The following is a 21,705-nucleotide window of genomic DNA, read 5'->3' on the forward strand; positions in this document are numbered from 1 at the left end:
AATCCAGTCCACGCCTTTTTGTAAACCCAGTAATGAGTACAGTAACTTTATTTAAACAGCACACTTTCTCATTTTTCTCATCTTCACACAGTGCCACCGCTTGAAGGCGAGGAGGACACCCTGACCTTGCGGGCCGTTACAGCCTCAGCCGCTCCGTCTGAAAGTAAGTCCTGTCATTTCTTTATTGAGTTTGTGTATTTTTTCTTCCTTTCCAACTTGTGTATTTTCTTGGCGTGCCTTTGGCCGAGGCTGAGGGGACGCAATGCACTTTTCTATTGTCCATGTTGACTGTGTCGACATTCAGTCAACAATAATGAAAAACTCAATGGTGAACTTTTTGACTGCCGACCTAGACCATGTCGACCTAATGCTTGTGTCGACCTGATGACCTGTCGATCTTATCCCATGTCGTCCTAGACACCTGTCGACCTTGCAGTATGTCGACCTTATGACTGTCGACAATCTTTCGGTCGACCATACCAAGCGCAGCGGTCCTATCCACTTTGGAGCGGAGTTGATTTTATAAAGTACACTACTGTATAGCGGCCGCAGCACTTTATAAAATCCAGTCCACGCCTTTTTGTAAACCCAGTAATGAGTACAGTAACTTTATTTAAACAGCACACTTTCTCATTTTTCTCATCTTCACACAGTGCCACCGCTTGAAGGCGAGGAGGACACCCTGACCTTGCGGGCCGTTACAGCCTCAGCCGCTCCGTCTGAAAGTAAGTCCTGTCATTTCTTTATTGAGTTTGTGTATTTTTTCTTCCTTTCCAACTTGTGTATTTTCTTGGCGTGCCTTTGGCCGAGGCTGAGGGGACGCAATGCACTTTTCTATTGTCCATGTTGACTGTGTCGACATTCAGTCAACAATAATGAAAAACTCAATGGTGAACTTTTTGACTGCCGACCTAGACCATGTCGACCTAATGCTTGTGTCGACCTGATGACCTGTCGATCTTATCCCATGTCGTCCTAGACACCTGTCGACCTTGCAGTATGTCGACCTTATGACTGTCGACAATCTTTCGGTCGACCATACCAAGCGCAGCGGTCCTATCCACTTTGGAGCGGAGTTGATTTTATAAAGTACACTACTGTATAGCGGCCGCAGCACTTTATAAAATCCAGTCCACGCCTTTTTGTAAACCCAGTAATGAGTACAGTAACTTTATTTAAACAGCACACTTTCTCATTTTTCTCATCTTCACACAGTGCCACCGCTTGAAGGCGAGGAGGACACCCTGACCTTGCGGGCCGTTACAGCCTCAGCCGCTCCGTCTGAAAGTAAGTCCTGTCATTTCTTTATTGAGTTTGTGTATTTTTTCTTCCTTTCCAACTTGTGTATTTTCTTGGCGTGCCTTTGGCCGAGGCTGAGGGGACGCAATGCACTTTTCTATTGTCCATGTTGACTGTGTCGACATTCAGTCAACAATAATGAAAAACTCAATGGTGAACTTTTTGACTGCCGACCTAGACCATGTCGACCTAATGCTTGTGTCGACCTGATGACCTGTCGATCTTATCCCATGTCGACCTAGACACCTGTCGACCTTGCAGTATGTCGACCTTATGACTGTCGACAATCTTTCGGTCGACCATACCAAGCGCAGCGGTCCTATCCACTTTGGAGCGGAGTTGATTTTATAAAGTACACTACTGTATAGCGGCCGCAGCACTTTATAAAATCCAGTCCACGCCTTTTTGTAAACCCAGTAATGAGTACAGTAACTTTATTTAAACAGCACACTTTCTCATTTTTCTCATCTTCACACAGTGCCACCGCTTGAAGGCGAGGAGGACACCCTGACCTTGCGGGCCGTTACAGCCTCAGCCGCTCCGTCTGAAAGTAAGTCCTGTCATTTCTTTATTGAGTTTGTGTATTTTTTCTTCCTTTCCAACTTGTGTATTTTCTTGGCGTGCCTTTGGCCGAGGCTGAGGGGACGCAATGCACTTTTCTATTGTCCATGTTGACTGTGTCGACATTCAGTCAACAATAATGAAAAACTCAATGGTGAACTTTTTGACTGCCGACCTAGACCATGTCGACCTAATGCTTGTGTCGACCTGATGACCTGTCGATCTTATCCCATGTCGTCCTAGACACCTGTCGACCTTGCAGTATGTCGACCTTATGACTGTCGACAATCTTTCGGTCGACCATACCAAGCGCAGCGGTCCTATCCACTTTGGAGCGGAGTTGATTTTATAAAGTACACTACTGTATAGCGGCCGCAGCACTTTATAAAATCCAGTCCACGCCTTTTTGTAAACCCAGTAATGAGTACAGTAACTTTATTTAAACAGCACACTTTCTCATTTTTCTCATCTTCACACAGTGCCACCGCTTGAAGGCGAGGAGGACACCCTGACCTTGCGGGCCGTTACAGCCTCAGCCGCTCCGTCTGAAAGTAAGTCCTGTCATTTCTTTATTGAGTTTGTGTATTTTTTCTTCCTTTCCAACTTGTGTATTTTCTTGGCGTGCCTTTGGCCGAGGCTGAGGGGACGCAATGCACTTTTCTATTGTCCATGTTGACTGTGTCGACATTCAGTCAACAATAATGAAAAACTCAATGGTGAACTTTTTGACTGCCGACCTAGACCATGTCGACCTAATGCTTGTGTCGACCTGATGACCTGTCGATCTTATCCCATGTCGTCCTAGACACCTGTCGACCTTGCAGTATGTCGACCTTATGACTGTCGACAATCTTTCGGTCGACCATACCAAGCGCAGCGGTCCTATCCACTTTGGAGCGGAGTTGATTTTATAAAGTACACTACTGTATAGCGGCCGCAGCACTTTATAAAATCCAGTCCACGCCTTTTTGTAAACCCAGTAATGAGTACAGTAACTTTATTTAAACAGCACACTTTCTCATTTTTCTCATCTTCACACAGTGCCACCGCTTGAAGGCGAGGAGGACACCCTGACCTTGCGGGCCGTTACAGCCTCAGCCGCTCCGTCTGAAAGTAAGTCCTGTCATTTCTTTATTGAGTTTGTGTATTTTTTCTTCCTTTCCAACTTGTGTATTTTCTTGGCGTGCCTTTGGCCGAGGCTGAGGGGACGCAATGCACTTTTCTATTGTCCATGTTGACTGTGTCGACATTCAGTCAACAATAATGAAAAACTCAATGGTGAACTTTTTGACTGCCGACCTAGACCATGTCGACCTAATGCTTGTGTCGACCTGATGACCTGTCGATCTTATCCCATGTCGTCCTAGACACCTGTCGACCTTGCAGTATGTCGACCTTATGACTGTCGACAATCTTTCGGTCGACCATACAATCCATCCTTGTTCTCATTTTTGACATTTTCCCACAGTGACTCCGATTGCAGACCAGGGCACCCTGCCCTTGATGTGGCTGGACACCCCTCCTCGTCCTCTTTACCCCTTCCAATATAACAGTCCCTGTGCTTCCATCCGCCATGAAGAAGGTACTGTAAGCATTGCTGCGCATACTGTACAGTATAGTAGGTGTGCGTAGCCCATTTTATTAGGGGGTGCACCATTCAAGGGGCATGTCAATCACTGGACATGTCCATCACCGCCTATTATTACACAAAATGCCACACACTTTAATGCCCATTAGAGATACTGTAATTACACACACAGTAATGCCAATTCCACATACTGTACTGTAATGCCATGCACAGTAATGTCCATTCCACATAATGCCACACACAGTAATGCCCATTCCACATAATGCCACCCAACATACAGTACAGTAATGCCAATTACACATAATGCCACACACCATAATGGCCAACACTCATACTGTAATGCTACACACAGTAATGACCATTTTACATACAGTAATGCTACACACCATACTGCCCATGACACATTATGCCAGGGCTTGACCAATGTTTGTAAAACAGGGATAATAGAAAATGTGCGTTCCAATGGTGCACGTCAAAAATTTACACCGTAATGCCGATTACATGTCACACAGCCAATACATACTGTAGTACTGTATACCACATGCCATAATGCCCATTACACGTTATGCCACACACCGTAATGCCCATTGCACTGCAAACTGTGATGCCCTCACTGTGATGCCCATTACATGGTACACCTCACACTTCGTAATGCCTATTACATGTCACACAGACATTACACATTATGCCTCAGACCGTGATGCCCATTCAACATTAAGCCTCACACCGTGATGCCCATTACACATTATGCCACACACCATGCTGCCCATCACACATAATGGTACACACAGTAATGGCCATTACACAGAATGCTATACACTATAATGGCCATTACACATTAGGCCACATACTGTATTGCCCATTACACATTATTTGACACACATTATGCCACACACCGTAATGCCCATTACATACTGTACTGTACAGTATTAACTGCGGCTTACCTACAGTGCATTCTCATTGCTAGATGTTACATGCTTGATGCCAGGGATTTATTGCTCGATGCCAGGGATTACAGTACATCTTATTGCCCTGGTCTACATGCTCCATTCCAGGTGTCTCATGCTCGTTGCCAGAGGGTGTGAAATGCTAATTGCCATGGGGGTGGGGTGAACTGCTCATTTCCAGGGGTAACATGCATTTTACCAGGGGTTCCATGCTACCTGAGAAGGGGGTGGTTAAATGCTAATTGACAGTGGAAGTTTCATGCTCATTGCTTGGGGGCACACTGCACACACTTTCGGAAAGCATTAAGCACTCTTCGTATCAGATACCTGCCGGAGCCGCAGCCTTCTTCCTTTTTAAACTGCATTCCCACATGCCAGAGCCACAGCAGCCTCCTTCCCTTTTGAGCTGCTGCCATATGCTGCACCAGGGCCGGTGCCAGGTACGGCAGCGCCCCAGGCAGGGGGAGGGGGGGAGCGCCCGCATACACCCCCCCCCCCCCCCGCCGCTCACCTGCTCCGGGGCGGGGGGGGGGGGTGAGATGCGGCCGCTGAGTCGCTCATGACAGGCGGGGGGAGAGGAGGAGAGTTGCGGCGGGTCGCTCCACCTCCCCCCACACACACGCTACACAAGTTACACAAGGGGGAGAGTTTACAAAGGGAAGGGGAAAGGGAGCGAATGCGGCCGCTGCTGCCGAGTCCCTCCATGAGGGGCGGGGTGTGGGGATGCGGGCTTTGTTAACTCACCAGGCTCCACGGGGGTTTGCGGACGGTGCGAGCGCCACTGTCCTCACCGTGCTCCATGGGGGGGTGGTGCGGGCGCCGCTGCCGCTGTGGCACTACCGGTGAACTTGCTCCATGAGGGGCTCCCAAGTGCCGCCCTCCAGTGGCCGGCGCCCTAGGCAAATGCCTAAGGCTGCCTAGTGGTGGCGCCGGCCCTGTGCTGCACGTCATTTTTGTAAAGCCACCCCCGCCCTATTTACAGTACTAAGAGTACGGTAAGTTTATTAACAGTAAACAGCACTTGTTCTCATTTTTGACATTTTCCCACAGTGACTCCGATTGCAGACCAGGGCACCATAACAGCCCCCACCGCCTCAGCCGCTCCGTCTGAGAGTAAGTCCTGTCATTTCTTTATTGAGTTTGTGTTTTTTTTTTTTCTTTCTCTCCTACTGTAATTGTGTCTTTTGTTGGCGTGTCATTGGCCCACGCTGGTAGCTCCCCAGCACGGTGCCCTCCGGCTTCATCTCTACCATCTTCCGGCTCTGCATCTCCTCGGCATCGGGAAGCGTGCGGCGGGGAATGCGGCTATGTACCAGGGATGAACACAAGGGCAGCGCTGCGGGGACGAAGGCAGCGGCCGCTGCGTGACTGTCAGGCACTGTCACACGGCGAGTACCGCACAGGAGCCGCTTACATGGCCGCACGGACGCTGTGCATTGGTACAGGGGCTAACCGTGCGGCGGCGCATCCATGCAGGGTGGGGATTACAGGCAGCAGCCCGGCTCTAGGTCGCTCTTCCCCAGCCGCCCAGCCTGACAGGCAGCGGCGGCAGTGATGCTATTACAGTGCACGGTGGGGGCGGCGGCAGCAAGTTGATGTAAATAAGAAGGGACGAGTGGATAGACAGCAGCAGCAACAGCACTCAGACTGTGACACTCTTCCTCCCCTCCGCGCTGCTGCCGACAGGCAATAATGACAGGCAATGGTCACACACTGCCTTGAAACGTGTTCAGAATGAAACGTTTCAACTGCAATGTGAATGACACTGAAACCTGCATTTAAAACGGTAATCTGGCCACTATTAAGGCTCTGACCCGTTTTAATTACCGGTTTAAAATACCGGTTTTTAAAACGGGTCTGCGATGTGAAAGTGGTATTACTGTACCTACAGTGCATTCTCATTGCTAGATGTTACATGCTTGATGCCAGGGATTTATTGCTCGATGCCAGGGATTACATCTTATTGCCCTGGCAGCAGCCTCCTTCCCTTTTGAGCTGCTGCCATATGCTGCACGTCATATCGCACACTTACTGTACTTTACAGCAATAACCATACAGTAACTAGTGTATTACAAGTAATAATAATAATACTACAGTAATAAAAACTTTATTTTTAAAGCATATTTTCTCATTTTTCCACAGTGCCAAGGGTACAAGAGGACGAGGCAGCCTCCACCCCTCATCCAAATCCACCCATGGATAGAGGTAAAGTACAGTACAGTACAGTATACTGTAGTAATAGTAATGCTTACTGTACTGTAAAGTACAGTATTCAACATGTACAGTATTTCTGTTCTAAAACTGTACATTGTTTGTTTGTTTATTTTCACAGAAGAATTAAGAAGAGTGGTGCAAATGCTGCAGATGATAATAAATCGGATTTTCAATTTATTATTAGAATTAATATAATTTTTTTTTTTTTTTTAATAAAAAATTTATAACAATCATTACTGTCAGTACGTTTCATTAAAGATGGTTTGCAGTTTGTAATTATTACAGTACAGTCTACTGGGCAGGTGTCAGTACAGTACATCTTTCCAAAACTTCTTTACACAGTACCATACTGTACAATTTGAATCATGTGTGGGGACTTCAAATACAGTATAATAAAAAATAAAATAAAAAAAACACAGCACATTAATTTAAACAGGACAAAGTCATACAGTATTTTAGGTACAATAATTTAAAGTACTGTTGGTCACAACAAAGCTTTTTGCAAGGCGTGGCTGTCCTTTGTTCTCTATCCAAAACACGCTTGATTTTGCTCATTGTAGAGTGGCATGTGGTGGATAAGGGGAGAAGAAAAAAGAATAGCGTTAGTACTGAATGGTCACAAGGGTTTCGGGGGGGGGGGGGGGACATGTTGGCAGGGGAAGGGGATGGGAGAGAGGGAGAGAGATAATGTACAGTACAGTAAGATCATAAACGTACTTTTTTTCCATTTCATTGCCAGTCCTTTGTTCTCGGTCCCAAACACGCTTGATTTTGCTCATGGTAGAGTGTCATGGTGGATAATGGGAGAGAAGAATAAAGAATAACGTTAGTACTGAATGGTCACAAGGGTTTCGGGGGGGGGGGGGGAGACACATGTTGGCAGGGGAAGGGGATGGGAGAGAGGGAGAGAGATACAGTAATGTACAGTAAGATCATAAACGTACTTTTTTTCCATTTCATTGCCAGTCCTTTGTTCTCGGTCCCAAACTCGCTTGATTTTGCTCATTGTAGAGTGGCATGTGGTGGATAAGGGGAGAAGAATAAAGAATAGCATTAGTACTGAATGGTCACAAGGGTTTCGGGGGGGGGGGGGACATGTTGGCAGGGGAAGGGGATGGGAGAGAGGGAGAGAGATAATGTACAGTAAGATCATAAACGTACTTTTTTTCCATTTCATTGCCAGTCCTTTGTTCTCGGTCCCAAACACGCTTGATTTTGCTCATGGTAGAGTGGCATGTGGTGGATAATGGGAGAGAAGAATAAAGAATAACGTTAGTACTGAATGGTCACAAGGGTTTCGGGGGGGGGGGGGGGGGAGACACATGTTGGCAGGGGAAGGGGATGGGAGAGAGGGAGAGAGATACAGTAATGTACAGTAAGATCATAAACGTACTTTTTTTCCATTTCATTGCCAGTCCTTTGTTCTCAGTCCCAAACTCGCTTGATTTTGCTCATTGTAGAGTGGCATGTGGTGGATAAGAGTTGAAGAAAAAAGAATAGCATTAGTACTGAATGGTCACAAGGGTTTCGGGGGGGGGGGGGGAAACATGTTGGCAGGGGAAGGGGATGGGAGAGAGGGAGAGAGATACAGTAATGTACAGTAAGATCATAAACGTACTTTTTTTCCATTTCATTGCCAGTCCTTTGTTCTCGGTCCCAAACTCGCTTGATTTTGCTCATTGTAGAGTGGCATGTGGTGGATAAGGGTTGAAGAAAAAAGAATACAGTAGCATTAGTACTGAATGGTCACAAGGGTTTCGGGGGGGGGGGGGGGGAAATGTTGGCAGGGGAAGGGGATGGGAGAGAGGGAGAGAGATACAGTAATGTACAGTAAGATCATAAACGTACTTTTTTTCCATTTCATTGCCAGTCCTTTGTTCTCGGTCCCAAACTCGCTTGATTTTGCTCATTGTAGAGTGGCATGGGGAGAGAAGAAAAGAGAATAGCGTTAGTACTGAATGGTCACAAGGATGTCAGGGGGGGGGGGAGAGAGAGATACAGTACTGTATGTTGGAAGGGGATGGGAGAGAGGGAGAGAAATACAGTACAGTAAGATCATAAACGTACTTTTTTTCCATTTCATTGCCAGTCCTTTGTTCTGTGAGTACAGTAGATGCCAGTTTGAAGAGACGTCTCCAGTTGCTGTGCTACAGTAAGCACGTCCAGCGTGTAACTCTGGGCATCCGTAGCAATCCATTTATAGTGTCCTTTATCTTTGTACAATCAGCCTTTGTAAGCTCAAATTTCCCCATGAGCCGTGTCACTATATCGAGGCGCAGATTTTCTGGGATTGCAAATTTATTACGTTGCCCATCATAATTGACCCGATTGCACCAATTCTTATACAGGTCAAAAGAAACATGCTCTTGGAAAATCTGTTGTGCATAACGGTGCATTTCCATCTTCGCTGCTTTAAAGAGAGTGTTGACACCCTCAGCTGTGATGACTTTGAGCGGCATGTCAGGCAAGGAAATCCCCACAGCGCACAATTCTTTGGGTATGATTCTAGGTGTTCTTTCATGTAGAGGTGATGTTCTTTGATGTTGAGGTAAGGTTGCGACGATCATATTTCCAGGGGACAATTGGGATGATGCAACCATTGCAGTGTCCATGTTGTTAGAGGCTTGGGATGGTGCATTGTGTCTGTCAGCCAACCAGTGAGATGTCAGTGGGGTACTTGTTAAGTTGGTCTGACGTTGTTGTGTATCTGAAGCATTATGTGTGGCAGGCAACCAGTGAGATGACACTGGTGTTGTGTCCATGTTCACCAATTCATTTGGTAAAACAGTTTCTGTGTCCATGCTAGGGCTGGCCAATCGGTTGGATGAAGCTGGTGTCATCTCCAAATCCGAAAAGTGGAAAGATGTGGTTGGTTGGGTCATTTCCAAGTCAAAATCCTCTGTTTCAAATGCATCAGGGCAGTCAAATTGTGATTGTACTGGATTAGATGTTGTGGGTGTAATGGGTGGCCCTGTAGCAGCTTGCCATTGTTTGGCTTGAGCAAGCATGTCAATCAGACCTCCTGACAGCACTTTAATTTGTCCTGTCAGTACATGAATTTCCGCTTTCAGTTCATCCACATGTACAGACAGTCCATTGTTTTGGGTTTCCAGGTGGGTCATCTTGCCCAAAATGTCTCTCACCAGCCCTGTGCAGCTACATTGTGGTGGGTTGTGATCCAGAAAGTTAAGTTTCCTACGGGACGGTGATTGAGATTTTTGTTCCAGAGGTGTAATGTGAAGCTCCAAAGGGTGCAAGTCATTATCTACGGGAACTGACACATCTGTCACTGTGTTAATGTCTTGCTGTGCATCAGTGTTAATGTCTTGCACCAGACAGTCATCGTGAGATTCTCCTATAGTCGCGAACAAAGACTTGTTCTTGGCCTTGGCATTTTTCCGTAGTTTGACAACAGGAATATTTTCTTTTCCTGCTTTCTTCTTAACGATATTATTTTTAATGTTTGGCACTAATGCAGCCATTCTCTTGGGACATGCAAGTGTAGGTTCTCCAGAATAGAATTTTTTTGTTTTCACCATCTTCAGTAGGCAGTGCACTCTACAATACACAACAATAAGATTCAAGTTAATACAGTACATACTGTACAGTACAGTACATTAGTTACAGTACAATACAGTAGCATACAGTATTGTATTATGGTATTACAGTAGTGAAAATTACAGTAGGTACAGTACTTGTGACTTATTTGGGCGCCTGATTTTCTTCATCGCACCTAAAATCGCGTCAAATTGCATTGCATACAATCATACAATTGACCCCATTTTTTATTGTATTCCCACCCTGATGGCTAAATGCCCCCATTGTTAACGCCACCCCACTTGCGCTCGCCACACTATATAAAATCAACTCCACGCCGACGTGGATTGTGGGGGTATGAAAAGGTCGGAGGACGCGTAACGCCGCCGCTCGCCACGCTTCGGGTTGGCGTTGATAGTGGGGTGGCGTTAACAATGGGGGCATTTAGCCATCAGGGTGGGAATACAATTAAAAATGGGGTCTGGGGGGCCATTTCACATACTGTATGAAACAGGCATCTGGGTACATCTGTACATACAGTACAGTATTAAAATCGCATCAAATCGCATCGCATGCAATACAATAGCATACAATGCAACAGCAATTTTCTCTTCAAAGGAATTTCAAGGGAAATCGCATCAAATCGCATGCTTAGGGTACTGGCATACAATTTCAACATTGGCTGCCCAGATACTGTAAGTCACAAGTACCGAAAATTATGTGACCGTACTGCATAGACATGAGCTTTTTTTTTCAATAAAAGGGATGAAGCGATAAACAAAAGTACAGTACGTTAACAGATGGGGCTTAGACAGACAGACTAGGAGGGGTGGAGGCAGGGGCGGGCTGGGCCGGGGGGCAGGATGCCATCTGCCCCCCAGGCCGCTCTGGCAGGTGTGCTGCGGGCCGCGCCCGTTTCTGAGGCCGCATTGCCGTTTGTTTGTTTTTTCACTGCCGGCGGCCATGTTACTGTGGTTTTTTAAATGATGTCTGAGGCCACAGCAACATGGCCGCCGGCCTCCACGGCTACGTGGAGGAGGGCTCCGGCCGGCAGCCTGTTCCCTCTTATCCCCAGTGGCAGTCGGCAGACGCTGGGTGCGGTGTGGACGTCATGACGTTGACGCCTCCCACCCACGCGTCTGCACTCAGAGACTGGAGGAAGGCTGGGGCCGCCCGCAGAGCAACTCGTGGGGGACGCTTCAGGAGGCCGCAGAGAGGGGAACAGAAATGTGTGGAGCCGCAGCAGGACAGGAGGAGCCTGGTCGAGGATAAAACACAGGATAGTAGTAAGTTAACATGATCTAAAACGACATACAGTATCTGTAATAATGCAATGACACCACAGGCTGCTCCCCCTGTATAATAATTTGTGTCATGGCATTACTATTAATAATAGTAATGCCATGACACAAATTATTATACAGGGGGAGCAGCCTGTGATCATGGCATTACTTTTATATTATACAGGTGGAGCACCCTGTGGTGTCATTATTATTGTACAGGGGGAGCAGCCTGTGGTGTCATGGCATTATGCCATGACACCACAGGCTGCTCCCTCTGCATAATAATAATGCCATGACACCACAGGCTGCTACCCCTGTATAATATAAAAGTAATGCCATGACACCACAGGCTGCTCCCTCTGTATAATAATAATGCAATGACACCACAGGCTGCTCCCCCTGTATAATAATTTGTGTCATGGTATTACTATTGTTACTGTATATTATACAGCGGGAGTAGCCTGTGGTGTCATTGCATTATTATTATACAGTACAGCAGGAACAGCATGTGGTGTCATTGCATTATTATTATTATACAGAGGGAGCAGCCAGTGGTGTCATGGCATTCATTTTACTGTATATTATACAGGGGGAGCCACCTGTGGTGTCATAATTATTATTGTACAGGGGGAGCAGACTGTGGTGTCATGGCATTATGCCATGACACCACAGGCTGCTCCCTCTGTATAATAATAATGCCATGACACCACAGGCTGCTCCCCCTGTATAATATAAAAGTAATGCCATGACACCACAGGCTGCTCCCTCTGTATACTGTAATAATAATAATGCAATGACACCACATGCTGTTCCTGCTGTATAATAATAATGCAATGAATTAATAAAAAATGTAATAAAAAAAATAAAAAAATAAACTGGTACAGTATTCTGGTTCTCCGGATACCTGTAATCTAGTATTACTGTACAGTAATTACTGTACAGTATTACAATACGAACACCCACAGCTAGGGGATTTTGTACACAGCTAGGGGATTTTTTACACAAACAGTATGACTGAGTCTGCGAAATACAGTAGTCTATTAATATGCGCAAAAATCCCCAAACTGCGAAAAAATACGTTACTACAGTATACAGTATTTACAGTATTACACCAACAGTATTTACAGTTGCACAGATTATACGAGAATACCCATAGTAGCAGCCTGCCAGTAGTAGCCCACCCTAATAGAGTATTGTCATCGCTAGTCGGGGATCTGCGGCCTATACACACCAGGCAATTTTAACACGTACAATATTCTAAATGGCGCTACAGTATCTCTACTGCACTGCACTGTACTGTATGTGGCATCCATGTTGATCCCTAAAATGGCGGAAAATCACGATACCACGTGATCCTATTGCTGTGACTACTTCAATTACAAGTACAGTATGCGGGAAAAAATGCCAAATGATCCGTTATTTACGGTATTACAACAATATTACTGACAATACCCCAATCCAGGATTTATTACACATTATACGGACAATACCCATAGCGGCAGCCTGCAGTAGCCTAATAAAGTATTCTCATCGCTAGTCGGGGAACTCTGGACCATACACACCAGGCAATTTTCAGATGAAAAACGTTTAGTGTGTACTGTATGGTCCTCAAGAGAATCATGCACTGTTCATTATGGTACTTACTGTATGGTACAGTACCTGAAGCAGAAGTGCAGTAAGGGGGAGGGAAAGTTGATCCTGCCCTCGCAAATGTAGCGGGGGATCTGCGTCCCATACACACTAGGCAATTTTAACACATTGTACAATATTCCACATGGCGCTATCTCTACTGCACTGTGCAGCCATCTCGATTCCCAACATGGCTGAAAATCACGATACTGTATCACATGTGCTCCTATTACTGACTGACTCTGCGAAACAGTCTGTAAACATGAGAAAAACACCGGTCCCCTCGTTTGAGGAAAAAATACGTGTTTTACGGTATTACACCAATGGTATTACGAAGAGAACTAGTATTTACAGTAGCAGCCTACAGTAGCCCACCCTAATAGAGTACTGTCATCGCTAGTCGGGGATTTGCGGCCCATACACACCAGGCAATTTTAACACATTGTACAATATTCTAAATGGCACTTGTACAGTATACAGTATTCTGCACCGGGTGCATTTGAACAGTAGGGAAAGAAGGGAAACAGCTTCATTCAGGGAAGGGTGGGAACCGAGCGCTTCCGCGCAGGGACCGTTTTGTAGTGCTGCTTACTGTATACTGTAATGCAGCAATCAGTGAAATGTACAAATGACTGTACTACTGTATAGTGTACTTACTGCTCCAGCGAGAAGATACAGTAGTGTTCTTGCGGAAGGAAGGCAGTATGATGGTAAAACGGTAGAAACACGAAAGCAGCAACAACTTGACTTTGGATTCAGCAGAATGAATAGTCCAGGTGTACAGGTAGAATCTCGTGCTTGTATACAGGCAAGAGATGAAGAGACGATCCGTAGCAATTCTACACGGTTTAGATGCAGAAAAACAAACTGGATTGTTTGACAATTTTAATGTACTGTAGCTGAATTTATGCTGGCAGAGACAAAGGAAATCCTTCATGAAGCTGATAGGTGCATTTGAATTATGTACAATTACCAGCGAAACAAAAAGGCAGACTGAAATTAACATACTGTATGACTGCAATCAACATCTTATTGTCTGAGGTGTCGGTCTGTGTCTGAGTTTGGAGAAATCTATTGTTGCTGAAAAAAAACGTTCTCTGTAGCGCAGTACAGTATGTACAGTATGGGTATTAACTATCGTTTTTGTTTGTGGAAAAGTCCGAAAGATTTTGATAAGCACCAACTACTGTAACTGTATTAGTTTAAAAAAAAAAAAAAGAACGTTTAAAAAATAAAAATATAATGTAACCAACTGAGGATCGAACTACTGATACTGAGATAGTGAAGCCGTGCCTCTACCCGCTAGGCCACTATTGCCTGTGATTTTACTGCTGGCAGATGGTTAGCATGGCTTCTGCACCAATCAAATACAGTTCATGACCATCCAGTACGTCACTGCGGCTGCGAATAAAAGAAAAGAACTCTGTCCGTAAAGTAAGGACAAAATCCGTAGTGTAAAGTATGATACTGTAGGTCCTCAAATAATGTTTTAAGTAGTCATCCAGCAATAGCAAAGGTTAGCATGGCTTCTGTACCAATTACATAAATGACCGTACGTAGCTGCTTCTGCGAATAAATACTGTACTAACAATCTGTCCGTAAAGTAAGGACAAAATCCGTAGTGTAAAGTATGATACTGTAGGTCCTCAAATAATGTTTAAAGTAGTCATCCAGCAATAGCAAAGGTTAGCATGGCTTCTGTACCAATTACATAAATGACCGTACGTAGCTGCTTCTGCGAATAAATACAAAACAATCTGTCCGTAAAGTAAGGACAAAATCCGTAGTGAAAAGTGGCTGGTTAGCAATGGTTAGCGAATTTAATCCCGAAACACGGTCCTCAAGGCAAGGAGTTTTACCTGAAAAGCTAAATCTATTTTGCGAAAAAAAACGTTTAAAAAATAAAAATATAATGTAATCAACTGAGGATCGAACTACTGATACTGAAATAGTGAAGCCGTGCCTCTACCCGCTAGGCCACTATTGCCTGTGATTTTACTCCTGGCAGATGGTTAGCATGGCTTCTGCACCAATCAAATACAGTTCATGACCATCCAGTACGTCACTGCGGCTGCGAATAAAAGAAAAGAACTCTGTCCGTAAAGTAAGGACAAAATCCGTAGTGTAAAGTATGATACTGTAGGTCCTCAAATAATGTTTTAAGTAGTCATCCAGCAATAGCAAAGGTTAGCATGGCTTCTGTACCAATTACATAAATGACCGTACGTAGCTGCTTCTGCGAATAAATACAAAACAATCTGTCCGTAAAGTAAGGACAAAATCCGTAGTGAAAAGTCGTGGCGGCCACTGTTTTGTAGAAGAGATTTTTACGCATGCGCTGTACTGTTTGGGAAAAGTGACATCTGGTGGTCAATGAGTGTAAGTGCAGGTTACATTTACAAGATTACGTTACGTTATAACGCGATCTATAACGGGACTATAGCGCAAGGAGCAGGCGCGATCCAGGCGCGATTTGCATGGCGCACTGTATGCGCAACGCAGCCACGATGTACCAGGCCATAACTGTATTCCGCCTTAGAGAAAACCGCGTTGACATTTTTTCCAAATGCTTTGCAATATCTCCTTAACGAAAAGAGCTAGAAGGCTGAAAATGCAGATTTAGACTTGTAGGCATTGTGTGAACAAGATAACGTTGAAAAATCGGCCCCAGCTTATTCCGCCTTAGAGAAAACCGCGTTGACATTTTTTCCAAATGCTTTGCAATATCTCCTTAACGAAAAGAGCTAGAAGGCTGAAAATGCAGATTTAGACTTGTAGGCATTGTGTGAACAAGATAACGTTGAAAAATCGGCCCCAGCTTATTCCGCCTTAGAGAAAACCGCGTTGACATTTTTTCCAAATGCTTTGCAATATCTCCTTAACGAAAAGAGCTGGAAGGCTGAAAATGCAGATTTAGACTTGTAGGCATTGTGTGAACAAGATAACGTTGAAAAATCGGCCCCAGCTTATTCCGCCTTAGAGAAAACCGCGTTGACATTTTTTCCAAATGCTTTGCAATATCTTCTTAACGAAAAGAGCTAGAAGGCTGAAAATGCAGATTTAGACTTGTAGGCATTGTGTGAACAAGATAACGTTGAAAAATCGGCCCCAGCTTATTCCGCCTTAGAGAAAACCGCGTTGACATTTTTTCCAAATGCTTTGCAATATCTCCTTAACGAAAAGAGCTAGAAGGCTGAAAATGCAGATTTAGACTTGTAGGCATTGTGTGAACAAGATAACGTTGAAAAATCGGCCCCAGCTTATTCCGCCTTAGAGAAAACCGCGTTGACATTTTTTCCAAATGCTTTGCAATATCTCCTTAACGAAAAGAGCTAGAAGGCTGAAAATGCAGATTTAGACTTGTAGGCATTGTGTGAACAAGATAACGTTGAAAAATCGGCCCCAGCTTATTCCGCCTTAGAGAAAACCGCGTTGACATTTTTTCCAAATGCTTTGCAATATCTCCTTAACGAAAAGAGCTAGAAGGCTGAAAATGCAGATTTAGACTTGTAGGCATTGTGTGAACAAGATAACGTTGAAAAATCGGCCCCAGCTCATTCCGCCTTAGAGAAAACCGCGTTGACATTTTTTCCAAATGCTTTGCAATATCTCCTTAACGAAAAGAGCTAGAAGGCTGAAAATGCAGATTTAGACTTGTAGGCATTGTGTGAACAAGATAACGTTGAAAAATCGGCCCCAGCTCATTCCGCCTTAGAGAAAACCGCGTTGACATTTTTTCCAAATGCCTTGCAATATCTCCTTAACGAAAAGAGCTAGAAGGCTGAAAATGCAGATTTAGACTTGTAGGCATTGTGTGAACAAGATAACGTTGAAAAATCGGCCCCAGCTCATTCCGCCTTAGAGAAAACCGCGTTGACATTTTTTCCAAATGCTTTGCAATATCTCCTTAACGAAAAGAGCTAGAAGGCTGAAAATGCAGATTTAGACTTGTAGGCATTGTGTGAACAAGATAACGTTGAAAAATCGGCCCCAGCTTATTCCGCCTTAGAGAAAACCGCGTTGACATTTTTTCCAAATGCTTTGCAATATCTCCTTAACGAAAAGAGCTAGAAGGCTGAAAATGCAGATTTAGACTTGTAGGCATTATGTGAACAAGATAACGTTGAAAAATCGGCCCCAGCTTATTCCGCCTTAGAGAAAACCGCGTTGACATTTTTTCCAAATGCTTTGCAATATCTCCTTAACGAAAAGAGCTAGAAGGCTGAAAATGCAGATTTAGACTTGTAGGCATTGTGTGAACAAGATAACGTTGAAAAATCGGCCCCAGCTTATTCCGCCTTAGAGAAAACCGCGTTGACATTTTTTCCAAATGCTTTGCAATATCTCCTTAACGAAAAGAGCTAGAAGGCTGAAAATGCAGATTTAGACTTGTAGGCATTGTGTGAACAAGATAACGTTGAAAAATCGGCCCCAGCTTATTCCGCCTTAGAGAAAACCGCGTTGAAATTTTTTCCAAATGCCTTGCAATATCTCCTTAACGAAAAGAGCTAGAAGGCTGAAAATGCAGATTTAGACTTGTAGGCATTGTGTGAACAAGATAGCGTTGAAAAATCGGCCCCAGCTCATTCCGCCTTAGAGAAAACCGCGTTGACATTTTTTCCAAATGCTTTGCAATATCTCCTTAACGAAAAGAGCTAGAAGGCTGAAAATGCAGATTTAGACTTGTAGGCATTGTGTGAACAAGATAACGTTGAAAAATCGGCCCCAGCTTATTCCGCCTTAGAGAAAACCGCGTTGACATTTTTTCCAAATGCTTTGCAATATCTCCTTAACGAAAAGAGCTAGAAGGCTGAAAATGCAGATTTAGACTTGTAGGCATTGTGTGAACAAGATAACGTTGAAAAATCGGCCCCAGCTTATTCCGCCTTAGAGAAAACCGCGTTGACATTTGTTCCAAATGCTTTGCAATATCTCCTTAACGAAAAGAGCTAGAAGGCTGAAAATGCAGATTTAGACTTGTAGGCATTGTGTGAACAAGATAACGTTGAAAAATCGGCCCCAGCTTATTCCGCCTTAGAGAAAACCGCGTTGACATTTTTTCCAAATGCTTTGCAATATCTCCTTAACGAAAAGAGCTAGAAGGCTGAAAATGCAGATTTAGACTTGTAGGCATTGTGTGAACAAGATAACGTTGAAAAATCGGCCCCAGCTTATTCCGCCTTAGAGAAAACCGCGTTGACATTTTTTCCAAATGCTTTGCAATATCTCCTTAACGAAAAGAGCTAGAAGGCTGAAAATGCAGATTTAGACTTGTAGGCATTGTGTGAACAAGATAACGTTGAAAAATCGGCCCCAGCTTATTCCGCCTTAGAGAAAACCGCGTTGACATTTTTCCAAATGCTTTGCAATATCTCCTTAACGAAAAGAGCTAGAAGGCTGAAAATGCAGATTTAGACTTGTAGGCATTGTGTGAACAAGATAACGTTGAAAAATCGGCCCCAGCTTATTCCGCCTTAGAGAAAACCGCGTTGACATTTTTTCCAAATGCTTTGCAATATCTCCTTAACGAAAAGAGCTAGAAGGCTGAAAATGCAGATTTAGACTTGTAGGCATTGTGTGAACAAGATAACGTTGAAAAATCGGCCCCAGCTCATTCCGCCTTAGAGAAAACCGCGTTGACATTTTTTCCAAATGCTTTGCAATATCTCCTTAACGAAAAGAGCTAGAAGGCTGAAAATGCAGATTTAGACTTGTAGGCATTGTGTGAACAAGATAACGTTGAAAAATCGGCCCCAGCTCATTCCGCCTTAGAGAAAAACCGCGTTGACATTTTTTCCAAATGCCTTGCAATATCTCCTTAACGGAAAAGAGCTAGAAGGCTGAAAATGCAGATTTAGACTTGTAGGCATTGTGTGAACAAGATAACGTTGAAAAATCGGCCCCAGCTCATTCCGCCTTAGAGAAAACCGCGTTGACATTTTTTCCAAATGCTTTGCAATATCTCCTTAACGAAAAGAGCTAGAAGGCTGAAAATGCAGATTTAGACTTGTAGGCATTGTGTGAACAAGATAACGTTGAAAAATCGGCCCAGCTTATTCCGCCTTAGAGAAAACCGCGTTGACATTTTTTCCAAATGCTTTGCAATATCTCCTTAACGAAAAGAGCTAGAAGGCTGAAAATGCAGATTTAGACTTGTAGGCATTATGTGAACAAGATAACGTTGAAAAATCGGCCCCAGCTTATTCCGCCTTAGAGAAAACCGCGTTGACATTTTTTCCAAATGCTTTGCAATATCTCCTTAACGAAAAGAGCTAGAAGGCTGAAAATGCAGATTTAGACTTGTAGGCATTGTGTGAACAAGATAACGTTGAAAAATCGGCCCCAGCTTATTCCGCCTTAGAGAAAACCGCGTTGACATTTTTTCCAAATGCTTTGCAATATCTCCTTAACGAAAAGAGCTAGAAGGCTGAAAATGCAGATTTAGACTTGTAGGCATTGTGTGAACAAGATAACGTTGAAAAATCGGCCCCAGCTTATTCCGCCTTAGAGAAAACCGCGTTGAAATTTTTTCCAAATGCCTTGCAATATCTCCTTAACGAAAAGAGCTAGAAGGCTGAAAATGCAGATTTAGACTTGTAGGCATTGTGTGAACAAGATAGCGTTGAAAAATCGGCCCCAGCTCATTCCGCCTTAGAGAAAACCGCGTTGACATTTTTTCCAAATGCTTTGCAATATCTCCTTAACGAAAAGAGCTAGAAGGCTGAAAATGCAGATTTAGACTTGTAGGCATTGTGTGAACAAGATAACGTTGAAAAATCGGCCCCAGCTTATTCCGCCTTAGAGAAAACCGCGTTGACATTTTTTCCAAATGCTTTGCAATATCTCCTTAACGAAAAGAGCTAGAAGGCTGAAAATGCAGATTTAGACTTGTAGGCATTGTGTGAACAAGATAACGTTGAAAAATCGGCCCCAGCTTATTCCGCCTTAGAGAAAACCGCGTTGACATTTGTTCCAAATGCTTTGCAATATCTCCTTAACGAAAAGAGCTAGAAGGCTGAAAATGCAGATTTAGACTTGTAGGCATTGTGTGAACAAGATAACGTTGAAAAATCGGCCCCAGCTTATTCCGCCTTAGAGAAAACCGCGTTGACATTTTTTCCAAATGCTTTGCAATATCTCCTTAACGAAAAGAGCTAGAAGGCTGAAAATGCAGATTTAGACTTGTAGGCATTGTGTGAACAAGATAACGTTGAAAAATCGGCCCCAGCTTATTCCGCCTTAGAGAAAACCGCGTTGACATTTTTTCCAAATGCTTTGCAATATCTCCTTAACGAAAAGAGCTAGAAGGCTGAAAATGCAGATTTAGACTTGTAGGCATTGTGTGAACAAGATAACGTTGAAAAATCGGCCCCAGCTTATTCCGCCTTAGAGAAAACCGCGTTGACATTTTTTCCAAATGCTTTGCAATATCTCCTTAACGAAAAGAGCTAGAAGGCTGAAAATGCAGATTTAGACTTGTAGGCATTGTGTGAACAAGATAACGTTGAAAAATCGGCCCCAGCTCATTCCGCCTTAGAGAAAACCGCGTTGACATTTTTTCCAAATGCCTTGCAATATCTCCTTAACGAAAAGAGCTAGAAGGCTGAAAATGCAGATTTAGACTTGTAGGCATTGTGTGAACAAGATAACGTTGAAAAATCGGCCCCAGCTCATTCCGCCTTAGAGAAAACCGCGTTGACATTTTTCCAAATGCTTTGCAATATCTCCTTAACGAAAAGAGCTAGAAGGCTGAAAATGCAGATTTAGACTTGTAGGCATTGTGTGAACAAGATAACGTTGAAAAATCGGCCCCAGCTTATTCCGCCTTAGAGAAAACCGCGTTGACATTTTTTCCAAATGCTTTGCAATATCTCCTTAACGAAAAGAGCTAGAAGGCTGAAAATGCAGAATTAGACTTGTAGGCATTGTGTGAACAAGATAACGTTGAAAAATCGGCCCCAGCTTATTCCGCCTTAGAGAAAACCGCGTTGACATTTTTTCCAAATGCTTTGCAATATCTCCTTAACGAAAAGAGCTAGAAGGCTGAAAATGCAGATTTAGACTTGTAGGCATTGTGTGAACAAGATAACGTTGAAAAATCGGCCCCAGCTTATTCCGCCTTAGAGAAAACCGCGTTGACATTTTTTCCAAATGCTTTGCAATATCTCCTTAACGAAAAGAGCTAGAAGGCTGAAAATGCAGATTTAGACTTGTAGGCATTGTGTGAACAAGATAACGTTGAAAAATCGGCCCAGCTTATTCCGCCTTAGAGAAAACCGCGTTGACATTTTTTCCAAATGCTTTGCAATATCTCCTTAACGAAAAGAGCTAGAGGCTGAAAATGCAGATTTAGACTTGTAGGCATTGTGTGAACAAGATAACGTTGAAAAATCGGCCCCAGCTTATTCCGCCTTAGAGAAAACCGCGTTGACATTTTTTCCAAATGCTTTGCAATATCTCCTTAACGAAAAGAGCTAGAAGGCTGAAAATGCAGATTTAGACTTGTAGGCATTGTGTGAACAAGATAACGTTGAAAAATCGGCCCCAGCTTATTCCGCCTTAGAGAAAACCGCGTTGACATTTTTTCCAAATGCTTTGCAATATCTCCTTAACGAAAAGAGCTAGAAGGCTGAAAATGCAGATTTAG

The 21,705-nt window shown here is 43.9% G+C and overlaps 1 protein-coding gene and 1 long non-coding RNA gene across 2 annotated transcripts; one reads left to right on the forward strand and one right to left on the reverse strand.

Annotated features, from left to right (window-relative positions):
• Positions 1–2,904: 2,904 nt before the first annotated feature.
• Positions 2,905–5,516, forward strand: LOC146080729 (uncharacterized). The gene is made up of 3 exons (XR_014474966.1): positions 2,905–2,973; positions 3,329–3,442; positions 5,446–5,516. It is a non-coding gene; the product is annotated as an uncharacterized LOC146080729 (long non-coding RNA).
• A 2,890-nt stretch (positions 5,517–8,406) lies between these two features.
• On the reverse strand, positions 8,407–14,378 carry LOC146080728 (uncharacterized). Its single transcript, XM_083188310.1, has 2 exons — positions 13,716–14,378; positions 8,407–10,167 (listed from the first exon to the last, which is right to left on the reverse strand). Exon 2 carries the CDS (start codon positions 10,146–10,148, stop codon positions 8,757–8,759), a length of 1,392 nt encoding a protein of 463 aa, XP_083044436.1. The 5' UTR covers positions 10,149–10,167; positions 13,716–14,378; the 3' UTR covers positions 8,407–8,756.
• Between the last annotated feature and the right edge of the window lie 7,327 nt (positions 14,379–21,705).

The sequence above is a fragment of the Crinia signifera genome, chromosome 5, assembly GCF_055691185.1.
Source record: "Crinia signifera chromosome 5, ASM5569118v1, whole genome shotgun sequence".
NCBI classification, from domain to species: Eukaryota; Metazoa; Chordata; class Amphibia; order Anura; family Myobatrachidae; genus Crinia; species Crinia signifera.